Consider the following 15,963-nt stretch of genomic DNA (forward strand, 5'->3'; position numbering starts at 1 on the left):
CAGATTGGGGAAGGCCAAAAATGATGTTCAAGGTTCACTGCTGGGATCATTGCCTTTTAAAATTATTTTCCAAGTTTGCTGATGACACAAAAATAAGTGGGAGAGCATGTTGCAATAAGAAATATCTGAAGTCTACAACTGGATATAGATAGATTGAGGGAAAATGTGGCAAATAGAGTTTAATGTGGGAAAGTATGAGGCTATGCACTTTGGTCGGAGGACTCTAAAACCAAACTATTATCTACAGAGAAAGAGATTGCAAGTGTGTGAAGTACAGTGAAAGTTGTGTGCTTTTGAGCATGAATCACAAAGTCAGCAGGCAGATGCAGCCAGTCATTAGGAAGACAAATGGCCTTTATTGCAAGGGGGTTTGAGTTTAGAAATAGAAAAGTATGGATACAATTGGACCAGGTGACGGTGAGGTTGCACCTGGAGTACTGTGCAGAGTTTTGGTCCCCTCATTTAAGAAAGGATAGACTGGCATTCAAGGTAGTCTAAAAAAGATTCACTGGGATGAGAGAGAAAACCAAGTGGCTAAAGAAGTTGGTTCTGGAATTTAGAAGAATGAGGGGTAATCTTATCGAAAGATATAAACTTTTAAGGGGGCTTGATAAGGTAGATAATGAGATGTTTCCACAAGTGGGAGAGTCTCAAACAAAACAATATAGTTACAAGGTAATGAGGCAATCATTGAAGACTTAGGTGCATAGAATTTCTTCTCACAGGGAGTAATGAGTCTCTAGAATTCTCTACCCCAGAGGGTTGTGAGGGCTACATCATTGGAAGTAATCAAAGAGGAGGTAGATAAGTTATTGCAAAATTGGGGAACTCAGGACTTCTAAATGAATTGAAGCTTATCTCAATCACTTTATAACTAATGAGATACCTTTGAAATTGTAATATGGGAAATGCAGCAGCACCTGCTCAGAAATAGCATAGTGATAATGACCAACAACGAATAATTCCACCAAAGAGATTTATATCCTTTACTAAATGGCAGGGTTGCAGAAAACCATGTTCTAATACTTGAAGTCGAGAGTGAATATTATAGAAAGTTGAACTAGCTGAAAAATACAAATTTTGACCCTCAAACTTTTATAAAACTTGGTTTTAAAACAAAACTTATTAAAATGGCCCAGAATTTGCAATCAACAGTAAAGCAACTGCCCCTCCTTCTCACTGATCTTGACGAAGATACAGCAATCTCTGCGGTGACACTACCTCCTCCTTTTTATGCCTGCTGCTGTCAAAAAGCAGCTCAATGGACGAATTCCTGTCTGGCAGTAATGATGCCATCAGGCTGAGTGACGAGCCAATCATACAAAAGAATTCTCACAGAAAAGGAACACATTTTTAAATTAACTTCTTAATAATATGCAGAGTGCTGAATAGTGTTTATAACAGGGACATAAGATTAAAGCAAAATCGAAATGTCATAAACTAACATTTAAAATGTTTATTGTAAACCTTATATATTGAAATTACAATAGAAATAGATAAAAGGATTTTAGTGCCAGAGAGTTTACAATACAATAATTATAGCTTAGCAAGCTATTAAAACTTCATAGGGTCCTCATGTAACCAAGGTAAGATTTTCAGGGTATATTGGAGTGGGATATTTGAAAGTAATTTAAATTCTGGGCAAATGATTTCAGCGATTGTGGTGAAGATTGCAATAAATACAGCCAACCGGTCTACACTAGATCACTTTCAGCATCTTCGCGCGTTAAACTACAGATGCAAAGACCTAGAAACTGCTGTCAGTTTCATGAAGTAATAAACACAAAATGGGGACAGGGAGGTAATAACCCAGTTCCCATGCAATCTTTATTCAACATTATTTTCTGGTGGCATATGTGTCAGTATGTGAAACAAACTAAGCAAAATACACATTTTGCAATGATCCTTTAAGTGAGCTCTATACTAAACGCTATATTTATTGGATGGATGGATCCTGTCAGTGGCAAGATCCCTTGGTAGGATAAGTGTACTGATGTCAGCATCCTCTCTCAGACCAATGTCACCGGCATCGAGGCCCTAATTATACCTAACCAGCTCTGATGGGCACACCACATTGTTTGCTTATCCAGCACCTGAGTCCCAAAACCACCTGTGTTCTGAGGAGACACAAGAGACTGCAGATGCTGGAATCTGGGAGTTTCTTCCCCCTAGTCCACCTACTCTATCTACCCATCACACACACACTGCTCCCACTGGGATCCCTCCCCCTACTGCTCCCATCTGCTCACCCCACCTCCCTTATTTGGTTCCATGCTCCACCTTCATTTCCTCTCACATTCCATCATCTGCAGCTCTTTATTGCCTCCACTTATTACCTCCCAGCCTCTGTTGCTATTTTTAACCATCCCCCGCGCCCCCCCCCCCCCGCTACCTGACTCTACCTGCCAATCAACCCCTCTTCAACTGGATCCACCTATCGCTTGCCAGCTCTTGCTTCAGCCCTCCCCCCTTGATAATGGCCGTCTCCCCTCTACTCTTTCAGTCCAGATGAAGGGTCTCGACCCGAAACATCGACTGTCTGTTTCTCTCCGTGGATGCTGGTTGACTCACTGAGTTCCTCCAGCGGTTTGATTTTGGCTGTGTTCTGAGCTCTGTCTCAGCAAGAGATGACAGGTGGACAGAGGAAGAGATTAGCCTCCTTGAAAAGTGTTTCATCCCCACCACATCATGGGAGTCCCTGGCCCACGGCAGTTCAAAACAGAGAAGCAGCTTTTGGGATGGTATTGAGAATCTCGAGCTCATTTCTTGGATGCACAGAAGCCAAGAGTAAATAGCAGGTGGTGTTCACCACCTCTAAAACTACCCACCTGACCAATAGACACCTGATGCCTACCTGTGGCAGAGTCTGGAGGTCCCACATCGGCTTCCCAGCCATTGCAAGCCACTAAGCTGCAGTGCAAGCAAGTCATCCTCATTCCCAAAGGACTACTTAAGTGAAGACATTCAATGTGCCCTAAAAGATTTCTTTCATAATATTATTTTTATTACATTTGAGAAATCTGAAGCATACATTTCCTGGAGTCATAGGTGAGACTTCTCTCTCCCTCTTTGCTCTCTCTTCACTTTTACCCCTTCCTCTCCTGGCAGCCAAAATCATGCGACAATCCCGCCACACACACCATAGTGACCTCATACCTCGTCCATGTGACTGTTGTTCATGTGTCAGTCCGCTCAGTGAAACCATCACTTAAACCAATGTTCACAATCAAGCCTAACTGTGTACTCAAAGTGCACAGGCTGGGGGATCTGGAATCCTTTTCTAATTGGGAGACAGTGGTACCCCAAGCATTGTGACAGACTGGATAGACCAACTCAGAAAAGATCCTCCCTGACTGTATGATTTAATGTCATATTTACCCACTGAGTGAAGATGAGAGGAAGTTCAACATTTCCCCATCACCACGTCAATAGCCACCTATTACCCCATAGAATCAGTTTATGATAAAAGTTAACAGACTTGCGTGAACCATTTCTCCCTCTACAGATGCTACCTGACTTGATGAATGTTTAAAACTTTCACTTACGGTTTATATTACCGTGGTGCTCGAACTTGACAGTCCTGGCGAGTTCCTATGCACTCAGCCTGGAATATCTAACGGTGAAATGTCGCCCATAATACCTGCCACAGGAGTTCACTCCAGCTATCCTGATGGCAGTCTACATCCCACCCCAGACGGACATGAAGCTTGCACTCAATGAATTATACTTTGTGGTCAGCAGCCTTGAAACAGGATACCCTGAGGCCCTCTTCATCATTGCAGGTGGCTGGTCCTCTTCATCCAGGCCAACTTCAAAAGAGTGTGTTACCAAATTACTACCAGTACGTCTCCTGTCCCACCAGGGGCCCCAAGCACCCTTGACCATTGCTATACAACCATCAAAGATGCCTTCTGAGCCACCCTCCACCACCCTCACTTTGGGAAATCAGACCACCAGGCTGTGTTCCTTCTCCCTGCATACAAACAGAAGCTGAAACAGGAGGATCCACTACAGAAAGTCATACAGTGCTGGTCTGGAGAAATAGATGAGCTTCTACGTGACTGCTTTGAGTCAGTAGACTGGTCCCTGTTCAAAGACTCGGCTGCCAGCCTAGATGAGTATGTCAGCACCATCACAGACTTTATCAGCAAGCGTGTTGAGGACTGTGTACTAAAGAGGACAATGTGGGTGTTCCCAAGCTGTAAACCATGGATGAACCAGGAGATCCACTCCCTACTGAGGTCTAGGACTGCAGCATTCAAATCAGGTGACCCTGACCTTTACAAGAAATCAAGATACGACCTCCGTAAAGCTGTCAGAGATGCCGAGAGACAATATCAGTCCAAAAAATCAAGTTCCAGACCAGCTGTCAGTTGGTCTTACATACTATAACGGGCTACCAATCAAAGTCAGGCAGTATCGCCGACGACAGCACATCCCTTCCGATGAGCTTAACTCATTCTATGCATGTTTTGAACAGAAGGAGATTGCTTTGTCACCACCCACCCCAACAGCCTCCAATGCACCTGGTCACCATTGAGAATGCAAGGTCAGTCTTCCGGAGGGTGAACTCGCAGAAAGCATCTGGCCCAGATGGTGTTCCTGGCCGTGTCCTTGGATCCTGTGCAGATCAGCTGATGGGGGTATTTGCAGACATATTTAACTTCTCCCTGCTTCAATCTGAGGTTCCCACCTGCTTTAAGAAGACTACTATCATCCCAGTACCTAAGAAAAACAAGGTAACATGCCTTAATGACTACCGCCCAGTGGCTCTGACATCCACCATTATGAAATGCTTCTATAGGTTGGTCATAGCACGCATCAACTCCAGCCTCCCGGAAAACATCAACCCACTGCAATTCACCTACTGCTGAAACAGGTCTACGGTGGACGCCATCTCCCTGGCCCTACAGTCATCTCTGGAGCATCTGGACAGCAAAGACACTTACTTTAGACTATTGTTTATTGACTACAGCTCTGTCTTCAATACTGTAATTCCAAGCAAACTCATCGCCAAACTCCGAGACCTGGGACAACATCTCCTTTTGCAACTGATGAGTTAGAGTTAGGAAGGAGATAGAGAGCTTAGTGATAATGTACCATGTCAACAACCTTTCCCTTAATGTCAGCAAAACAGGAAGGGGGGCAGTGCACATACACCTGTCTACATCAACGGTGCTGAGGTCAAGAGGGTTGAGAGCTTCAAGTTTCTAGGAGTGAACATCACCAATAGCCTGTCCTGGTCTAACCATGTAGACGCCATGGCCAAGAAAGCTCACCCCAGTGCCTCTACTTCCTCAGGAGGCTAAAGAAATTTGGCATGTCCTCTTTGACACTCACCAACTTTTATCAATGCACCATAGAAAGCATCCTATCTGGATGGATCACAGCTTGGCATGGCAACTGCTGTGCCCGTGACCACAAGAAACAGCAGAGAGTTGTGGACGCAGCCCAGCACATCACGGAAACCAGCCTCCCCTACGTGGACTCTCTCTAGACTTCTTGCTGTCTCGGGAAAGCAGCCAGCATAATCAAAGACACCACCTACCTGGGACACTCTCTCTTCTCCCCTCTCCCATCAAGCAGAAGATATGAAAACTTGCAAGCACATACCACGAGGCTCAAGGACAGCTTCTATCCCACTGTTATGACTATTGAATGGTTCTCTAGTACAATAAGATGGACTCTTGACCTCACAATCTACCTCATTATGACCTTGCACTTTATTGTCTACCTGCATTGCACTTTCTCTGTAGCTGTGACACTTTATTCTGCATTCTGTTATTGTTTTACCTTGTACTACCTCAATGCACTGTGTAATGAATTGATCTGTACGAACGGTATGCAAGTATTCAAGTTTTTCACTGTACCTCGGTACAAGTGACAATAATGAACCAATTCAAATATTTCCAGAACCCTGTAATAATTTTCCTTCAGGGTGAATATAAACAGGCAGTGGGTACCAAGAGATACTCAACTACTGTCCTGAACTTTGTCCCGGCCAAATTCACAGCCCTTATCCTCAAGTATTGTCAACCCACAAAGGAATTTCCACCAGGAATTTCATAGCAAATCTAGTTCTGAACTACCTCTATTGTAAACTTCAACAAAACAACCACATTCTCAAGAGCAGAGAAGTGGCTGGGAAATATACCATTGTTTTTAATTAGAACTTTGGTTGCACAAGCTGTTTAAGCAATAATCACTTTCCCCCTCTCCTACCCCTTCAATCCACAGACCACAGGCATCTGTGAGCAACCATAGTATTTCACATTATATGGCCACATGGATTCTCAGCTCAAAAGTCAAACTAAGACATTCATTATTTACTTCCCATCTTCTAAATGACTAAAACCACCATAAGGTAATTAATTATCTGTGCATTCTTTAAATAATTACCCAATATATATTTAAACATTTATATTTGAAAATGTAATTTGCAGAATAACATTTGTACATTGATCTATAATTGTTATTCTGCAATTCAGAACGGTAAAAAGGACTAAGCTTTAACAAAGCTACTTTTATGCTACTTAGTTAGCTCCCAAAACATATACATTAATTTACATAAGAAAATAATATTACAGTAATAAACAGCTTTCCAGTAATAATTATTTTGATCTCTATGGTCAAAGTATACTGCATAATGAAATCACCATGCTCTTAGAATATGTCAAAAAACTGAATCATAAATTTAAAAATGTATAATGATTAATAAAATGTATTGACATAAAAAAAGAATGTATACGTTTGGGAAAACTTACGGTAGAGAAGCAAAAAGAAAACAACATATCGAGGAAAGTCCTAAAATGGCACTCCAGAATTCCCAGAGATCCTGTACACATTCTTCCAATACAGTGGATAGCCAGGTTTCATTTCCACATAAGGATCCATCCCTAGCCACAGTGAGATTGGGTTTGTGACGTCTCAATGTAAACTGTATTAAAGCACCCATAGTACGTATACACAGGGAAATTGGAGATAACTGAACTGTTGTACCCTGAATCTGGAAATCTAATATTTCAAGTTAATGGAACTTGCTCAGGGAATTTGTTATTTATTTTTAGTCAGTCATCAAGATGTTATCAACCAACAGCTCCTAGTGTACTTCCAACAAGCGTCACTCTGAAAAAGAAAGTCTTTGCATTAATTCAGGTTAAAATTTCACTCAATCAAAATGTCTCAATGAAACATCATCATACATGAACAATAGAACGACTTACTTCAAAGATATTAATTCTTAAAAAGTCTGCTTAAAATTTCTTGCACAAAAAAAACATTAAAAAAACATTACATCCAACTAATCTATGTTGATATTTATCTTCCATTTCCAGTGGCCTTGGTCCTATATGCCACCTTTGACTTCATATTCCTTTATCTTCCATTCCTTCAGCAATCTATCTAACCCATTATTAAATGCTGCAATGGCACTAGCTTCAAACACCAGGGTGGCACAATGTTCCTCAGGTCCCTTTCCTAAACTTACTTGATTTAACCTATTCTGACGTCTGCCAGTTCAAAAGTTCTCTGACATAAACTATAATTCCACCCACCCTATCCCATTCCTTCATAGTTTAGATTAGCCCACAATAACCTACACTCTACCAGAAGGACCATCATTCTTTTTATTTTGTTTATCTCTCTTTACTTAGGATCATATTAAATGTAGAGAGGAGGGAGCAACACAAAACAAGTAACCAGTTCCTTCTGCTGGCTGCTAATGGGACAATCCCGTTTGACAATGCCAATATTTTGACAGCACTGGCTCCAAGTGTGACAGCCATACCCTGTGCCCGAGCAAAGAGATGGTGAATGGTTACTGCTAATGGGAACATTGCATCAGTCATAATCTAAGTTGCATCTTATTCAGCTCAGTGGAACTGCTTCAGTTTGGTTTCACTCCAAATCACAGAATTTCCAGCAATGCCACTTCTTCCTATTTGCCTCTCAAACCATTACAAATGAGGTCATGGTCCATCTCCTCTTCCTAATCTACACACTGCCTTCTGCAATATCATCTGTCATGGCAGGAAGAGTCAAGGATGACCGGTGAAGCAATCTTCTTTAGCCAACATTCATAAACACTATATAATTCCCACCAATTCCCTACAGTCTCAGTCTGAAATTATTAGTCATTTGATCTGCTAAAAGGAAGGTCTACAAACTGGTTTTTCCCAAACATAGGCTGAAACACAACCTTCCACTCAGCAGAGCAATTTCCTGAGGCACCTCCACTTCACACATGGGCTCCAGGAAACATCCACAGACACAGCAACAAATTCTGCAGATCTCTCTGGATTAGGACTCTGTCTGTTGTGCTTGTACCAGGTTAGGTCTGGCCTAAATACAGTAGTCACATGACAATGAACAGGAGAAAGTTCAAGCAGAGACTTTTACTTGAGTTAATGAAGTTAAAATGTTTTTAAGTGTTCATTGTAGTCTCATTGTTTTTATTAACTGTAATGTTTTAGCATTATTATTTTACTTAAATAGTCCCAAGTCATTTCAGATTTTTGTCAACATCAAACAATCAAAATGCGTGGCAAAGCAGCACTGATGTCTCCCAGCTTCATCTCTAGTGACCAGAGACCAATCTGGACCTCTGGTGCTGGTGATATCTCCCCATATTTATAGCCTCCACAGGACACCAATAAACTGTAAGCAGCCAGATGTCACATTGTAGAATCATAGAAAACTCAGCATGGAAGGAGACCACTCAGCCCATCTTGCTTGCGATGATCAAGAAACACCTGCCCAGTTAATCCCCCTGCCAGCATTAGGTTTGCAGCCCTACAGGTCACAGCTCTTCAAGTGCACAACTGAGTACTTTTTAAGAAAGTGTAGGCTTCTGCCTCTGTCACTCCTTCTGTGTGTTTCCAAACCTCAACACCCTCCAGGTGAAAAAAAATCCTCACCGCCCCACTAGTCATTCTACCAATTAGTTTAAGTCTATGCTCCCTCCTGATTTTTGACCTTTTTGTAAGGGAAATACGTTCTTCCTATTTACCTGGTCTAGGTCTCCATAATTTTATATATCTTAATTAAATCTCCCCTCAGCCTCTTTCGTTTCAAAGAGAACAACCTTCTCCTATTCAAACTTTCCTCACAGTTGGAGGATGGATGACAGAAGTATAATTAGCCTCATGGTTCAGTAAACCTAAAAAAATGCCAGCAGTATTCAGAAAAGTTGACGGATTGAGTTCACTAATGATTGAGCATTCACTGGCTAGTTTTGTGTCTGAAGGTAGAACCATTTGCACAGGGTCCCACAGGTTGCCTGGCATCCATAGAATTCGATTCCAGCAAGAATCATTTGATCCCTTCAAGACGGAATGAAGTGTGATAATTGGTGCAAAGTTTTAAAATGAATACAAGCCAAAATAATTTTTTCTAAAAATATTGTAGTACTTTTATCATTTTATTTAACCAGATACTTCCAACAATCAAGTATGGCTATGCAATTTAATTTAAATAAGCATAAAATTACTTTAGGAAATCAAACATCTTTCGTTTGAAAAATGATAGCATTTTTGATTGCAAGGTTATTTACAAACGCACTCAATTTTTTTCAGCAAAAACAGTCGAAGGACATGAATCTATCGGTGAATATTATTCGATGAGAAAAGTGCAGCAACATTTAATATAAGGTCTGCAGTTAAACACAAATGTTTACTTCCTTCTATATGGCCTAATGATTCTAAAGGGACACAATAAACAAGAACAAATTTAAAGGCAGCCACTCATTTAACCGCCACTGATCTGAATTCTCTTCTGGGACACTTAACGTCATCATCACCACACTATAAGAAGGATGTGGAGGTTTTCGAGAGGATGCAGAAGAGGTTCACCAGGTGTTGCCTGGACTGGAGTGTATTAGCTATAAGGAGAAGATGGACAAACCTGGATTGTTTTTTTTTCTTATGCATCAGAAGCTGAGGGGCAACCTGTTAGAAGACTATAATAGTATAGTATACAGTAAGAATATATAGTAGATAGTCGGAGTATTTTTCCCCCCAAAGGGCATAGCTTTAAGGTGAAAGGGAAAAGTTTAAACAAGATTTAAGGCAAGCTTTTTATTTAAACTGAGAGCAGTAGGTGCCTGGAACACACTGGCAGGGGGGATGGTAGAAGCAGATATGATATCAGTGTTAAATAGGCATTTAGACAGACACATAAACAAGCAAGATATAGAGAGATATCGACGATGTGCAGGCAAATGGGATTAGTTTAGATTGGCAGCACGGTCAGTGCAGATATGTTGGGCCAAAGGACCTGTTCCTGTGCTGTCCTGTTCCATGAAATGTTGCTTTTCTAGCCAATATATTAAACATTATAATCATAAAACCTCACAACTAATGAAAATTGCCATAAAGACAAAATATATAGTGACAGGGATAGATGTCACTTTAATTGATGTTTATAACTATAATACCCCAATTTACTTTCCTACCAGGTATAAAAATTGATTGTTTGAATGACTTGTAAATATTGCGTTAAGTGTCTGCTTGTTTCCTCCTTGAGTGATACAGGAAATTTTTTTTTTGTTTCAGTCACTGATAAGCAGCTCCAATAAAACAACAGGGGTAAGTGTATCATGTGTTTCTTTTGAAAAATTTCCAGTACAGCATTGGCATTCATTCCCAGGAAACAGCCAACATAACTATTTCTTCCTCGGGTTACAGTTCAGCATGCACTGATATTATAACAGCACACAATACATTGAGGGTACAGAGGGGCAATACCCACTCCTTTTGCACACAATGCACAGTTCTAGAGAGCAAATAGATGATGCTACAAAACAGGCAGGTGTTTGCAAATTACATGACGACAGGAAAGAACTGACGCAGTTGCATCTTTTGTATCGATTTCCAGCCTAAATATAGCCTACACCACACATCCTATCTGACCAGATAAAAGGAAGTCTGGAGTTCGCTAAATGTTAAGCTGTTTCAAAAAAAAAAGGAATCTTTTAAGTTTGCCAATTCCTTTATATTTCTTTTGCTTCCTGCACCAAAGTAGCCTCAGCAAGTTCTCCACAAGGAATCCCTCTTGTGAGGACCAACCAACTAATGTCACAGAGTCAGGGTCATAGAGATATACAGGAGAGAAACAGACCCTTCAGCCTACCAACTCTACGCCAACCATCAAACACCAATTTTCACACTTATCCTACCCTAACCTGTTTTATTCTCCACACATTCTCATTAATTCCCTCTGCCCTCCCAGATTCTATTATTAACCAAGGGACAATGTATAGTGGCCAATTAACCTACCAACCCACAAGTCTTTGGGATGTGGGAACAAACCAGAGCACCAAGGAGAAAACCATGCAGTCAGAAGAAGCGTGCGCACTCCACACAAATAGCACCAGAGGTCAGAATCTGCCTTGCTAGAGCCGCAAGGGAGCAGCTCTGTGCCTCCCTCAAGTCGAGTCGGGTTTCACAAGAGGTGCCTTTGCCCACCTGCCAGCTTTTATTCACCTCTGTAGGGGAAAGCATACTTGTTTTTGCTTATGATTCTTGCATTGCAAAGGGTGCACATCTGAAGGTTGATTGTGAATCAAAAGCCTATACTACAGACATATGTGATAAAAGCAGTCTCAACTGTAAATTTCATTTAAGGAATAAGATAAATACTCAAAGGAGAAAAATTGCAAGAAGCAGAGAACTAAGTTTAAATTAAAGTTCTTTTAATAAGCAAACTAATTCTAGAACCAGAGCTAATACCTGTTACTAATTCCAGGCAACATTATTGGTCAGATGCAAGGTGCATTGCTTTGAGGTCAATCACATTGAGGATAACCTACACTGTAATCACCTTTAGTGCATTACCCTCACCTCATATCAAGCAAGTTCTGGAATGTCCCCTTGCTTACCTGCAGAATCACATGTGCATATTGGAACACATCTTCCAACACCTTGCAAGCTTCAAGGTTACTGACTGCACGTCATTGGGAGTCCACTCTTTCTTACATTGTGCTCCGGGCCACAGTCTCTCAGGGGAGGCAGCCTGCAGTGGATTGATTGAGTAAATATTAAGTTTCATGTAATGATTGCATTCGGTTGAAATTTCACACAACTTAATTAAGTACAATGTTGTGATGCTTTTATTCCCCAGCATGACCAGACTTTGTCCCTGTAAATATCAAAACTCTAACTGGAATTAACTCTTCCAGTGCTTTATAAATGGCTGGTAGATTTGTCTTGTATAAACCTTAAGTGCTGGAAATGATCTGGACAGACCATTTTGCAATTTCCCATGGCAGAATTATGAAACCACCCTGCCTGGGAGCATTGGATTTGACTGAAATGTCATTCCAAGTGCATAGAACCAACTGGAGCACATTTTTAATGCATTTTTTTATGCCTAGCATCAGTCGCATAGGTAATGATATCATTGGTCACGCAGTGCCAGCAGAAATTGGCAGTTTTGTTATTAATTCTGGAAAAAAAAAGCAAGAACTTTGTGTGGACTTTGGGAATTTGACAGCAATTAAAGAGTCCATAATATCTCTTCAATAGACTGAACAGAGCATCTCTCAGCCTCACTTTCAATAGCTAGCATTATATAAAATAACTCAGTAGAGCTCCCTTCACTGATCATGCCTTTTGTTTTGTTACAATCACTGTGACTATTGATCACTGGGTATCAACTGGACCTCTTGATTAGGTGGCATTCCAGACACACTATAGAAAGAGCAGACTCCCACATTTTCTCATGTCAATCTTTTTTGCTACTGTACTGTGGCTGCTGTGGAGAGAGTTCTTCCTGCACAGGGAATGAAAATATGTAATGTTAAGTACCTGAGAGGGTTAATCTTCACAGGTGGAAAGACAATGGTGGTGCACACTCACAGTCTTCAGTCAATTAGCAGTCAGACCTCAAAGATCTACAGGGATAAAAAGGAACAGGAGAAAAGATTAGAGATAGGGAGGACAACATAAATTCTCTCCTAGGCCCCCGAAGAAAGGATTCAGAGACAGTCAGACACCAACAGGAATGCAAATAAAATAAAGGATAGGCTGGGAATTAGTCCCACGATAACAAGGAAGGAATTTGTAAACGTCGCATTTTTATTCAATTGCCCGTGTCTTTGTATGCACTTGTGCATAATTTTTCTGCTTGTTACACATATCCAGGAAAAATAATTATTCAAATAAGGGGTCAAATATAAATTACATTAGCACTATGTGATCCAGGCAGAATTAGCAACGTGTTCTATTTTAAAGAACTTAAAAGACTGTTGCAAAGAATGCAGAACTATTTACTCTTTGCTCTGATTTACACGAAAGTTATCTGGGGTACCACTAGTCTTTGAAAGCCATAAATGAAAATTAAATTTTCCCCTGATTTTCAAAGAGTGTTATCTTAAATGTTCCTTTGTTTAGAAACATAACTGAAGAAAAATGGTACGGAAATGACCATCAAATTTTCAAATAAATTGTTTTTGGTTTTAAACTTTCTTCTGCACATTGCTTAGCACCAGTAAACAAATAAACCATGAACATTACCACAGAGATCAACATGAAGCAGTAGTTATAGCACTCCTACGGATCTCTGGTGATACAATGAGGTCAACAAGTCCACAGCTACCAAATATTTACTGGAAATAAAATAAACAATGAGAAAACACAACAATTTCTAATTCTCCCCTACATCTCCGCTGAAGTACATTACTGTGTACTAGGGTACAGTTCCAAATAATCACCTTCCATTCCTCATGTCCCTGCCAAAACTGATAGTGTGGTCAGGGTCTTGAATGACAGGCAAACAGGCTGAAGATCTAAATACCTGCATCTTTTCCCTGAAGATTCTGGTCTTCTTTTCATTAGCTTAATTGGCTGAGCCATTAGGGGAAGTGAATTTGTTGCAATCTGAAAGATTGTAGAATTGTTTCAATAATGCAGGTGGAATTTGGTATTGGTTTATTATTGTCACTTGTACCAAGGTGCAGTGGAAAAACTTGTCTTGCATACCAATTGTACAGGTCAATTCATTACACAGTGCAGTTACGTTGAGTTAGTACAGAGTACATTGAGATAGTACAGATAAAAACAATAACAGTACAGACTAAAGTGTCACAGCTACAGAGGAAGTGCAGTGCAGGTGGACAATAAGGTGCAAGGTCACAACAAGGTAGATTGTGAGGTCAAGAGTCCATCTTATCATATAAGGGAACAGTGGAATAGTCTTATCACAGTGGGACAGAAGCTGTCCTTGAGCCTGGTGGTATGTGCTCTCAGGCTCCCGTATCTTCTGCCTGATGGGAGAGGAGAGAAGAGAGAATGACCCTAGTGGGTGGGGTCTTTGATTATGCTGGCTGCTTCACCAAGGCAGTGAGAGGTATGGACAAGAGTCCATGGAGGGGAGGCTGGTTTCTGTGACGTGCTGAGCTGTGTCCACAACTCCCTGCGTTTCTTGCTGTCCTGGGCAGAGCAGTTGCCATACCAAGCCGTGATGCATCCAGATAGGATGCCTTTTATGGTGCATCAATAAAAGTTGGTGAGTGAGTGACATACTGAATTTCTTGAGCCTCTTGAGGAAGTAGAGGCGCTGGTGAGCTTTCTTGGCCATGGTGTCTACGTGATTTGACCAGGACAGGCCATTGGTGATGTTCACTCCTAGGAACTTGAAGCTCTCAACCCTCTCGACCTCAGCACCGTTGATGTAGACAGGTGCATGTACACGGCCTCCTTTCCTGAAGTCAGTGAATTTAAAAGGAAGTAGAACGCATTTCCTCAAGGGCCTTACCCTATATCATCTTAAGATATTCATGTTAACTTAAAACTTCAATGTAAAACTGAAACCATTGGAAGGAGCTTTTAGCTCCCCCTTAAGTGGACATAAACCTATGCTAATACTATCCTGCAATAGGCCAATAGGAAGTCCTTAACAACAGATTGGGCAATTTTACTTCCTTCTTCAGAAGTAATTGGGCTGCAGTTGCTTCCTTCTTCTCCAGCATAAACAGGATATCATTGCACAGCACTGCCTCCTGTAAACCTTCAACTTAACACCACCGAAGTTTCGCCTCTTCTGCTCCTTAGAATCTTACACAGCCAGAAGAGTGCAAAAGTTCTTCAAACGGGCTTATTCTTAGTCTGCCATTGCAATGTATTCTACTTTTTGTTCCGAGGGTTTCATGCACATTAGACATCTCAAAATTTTAAATCCCAGTATCTAATTTAGTTATCCTCACTAATAATATGCAGATTAGATGAGATTATAGAAAACATAATAATTTAAAATGCCCTGTAAATGATCTCAAAATTAATAAAATGGCATGATTATTTTAATCTACACAATGTGTAATATATTAACATTATTATATTTATAAGCAGTATTAAGGAATATATTAACCAGTATTCAACTGTCTTATTAATGTGCCAGTGTAAACTGTTATCACCTTTAGATAGGGTTATTAGAAATAAGTAATATAAATTTTCAAACTGTTGTAAATATGATAAATTTTTGAATAACACTACAGTCTGCAAAACTCCAAATGGACACCATTCACAAAGACTGTAGCTCCTAAAATGCAAGTTACAAATATGACAAGAAAATAACTTTGACAAGTTAGATTTTACTATTCAATATTAAAACTTAATATTTTTTTGAGATTCTAAGATGTTGCTCTTACTTTTATTTCAAAATGTCCTTTCTTTGAAGAACAATGAACACAGCCAAAATGCTACTGATGAAAGAGTTTTCAATTCGCAAAGGTACTGGCAGGGAAAATTTCACAAGTGCTCTTACAATATCAATCCAAATTATGTTATGAACAATCAAATATACTTAAATCTTCAGCATTTAATTACATTGCATGCAGTCAAATCTGGGTTTGTTATTTTAATCTGATGATTAAACAATGGGTGGAAATGAAACATTCCCTTTAGCATGATGAAGATGAGGTTCTTGCGAAACAAGGGAAGGGTATCACCCACTCAGCATCCATCCTACAAA

The 15,963-nt window shown here is 40.4% G+C and overlaps 1 protein-coding gene across 1 annotated transcript in view; it reads right to left on the reverse strand.

Moving 5' to 3' along the window:
• The window catches only part of LOC127572014 (lysosomal amino acid transporter 1 homolog), a 49,245-nt gene that overhangs the window by 23,508 nt on the left and 9,774 nt on the right, over nucleotides 1-15,963 (reverse strand). Inside the window, exons 2-4 of the mRNA XM_052018814.1 lie at nucleotides 12,804-12,889; nucleotides 11,876-12,009; nucleotides 6,765-7,125 (exon numbers count right to left, since the gene is read on the reverse strand). Coding sequence (XP_051874774.1) covers nucleotides 6,765-6,955 — 191 coding nt within the window. The 5' untranslated portion in view covers nucleotides 6,956-7,125; nucleotides 11,876-12,009; nucleotides 12,804-12,889. The remainder of the gene's footprint in view (nucleotides 1-6,764; nucleotides 7,126-11,875; nucleotides 12,010-12,803; nucleotides 12,890-15,963) is intronic.

Source organism: Pristis pectinata, chromosome 6, assembly GCF_009764475.1.
Source record: "Pristis pectinata isolate sPriPec2 chromosome 6, sPriPec2.1.pri, whole genome shotgun sequence".
Lineage (NCBI taxonomy): Eukaryota > Metazoa > Chordata > Chondrichthyes > Rhinopristiformes > Pristidae > Pristis > Pristis pectinata.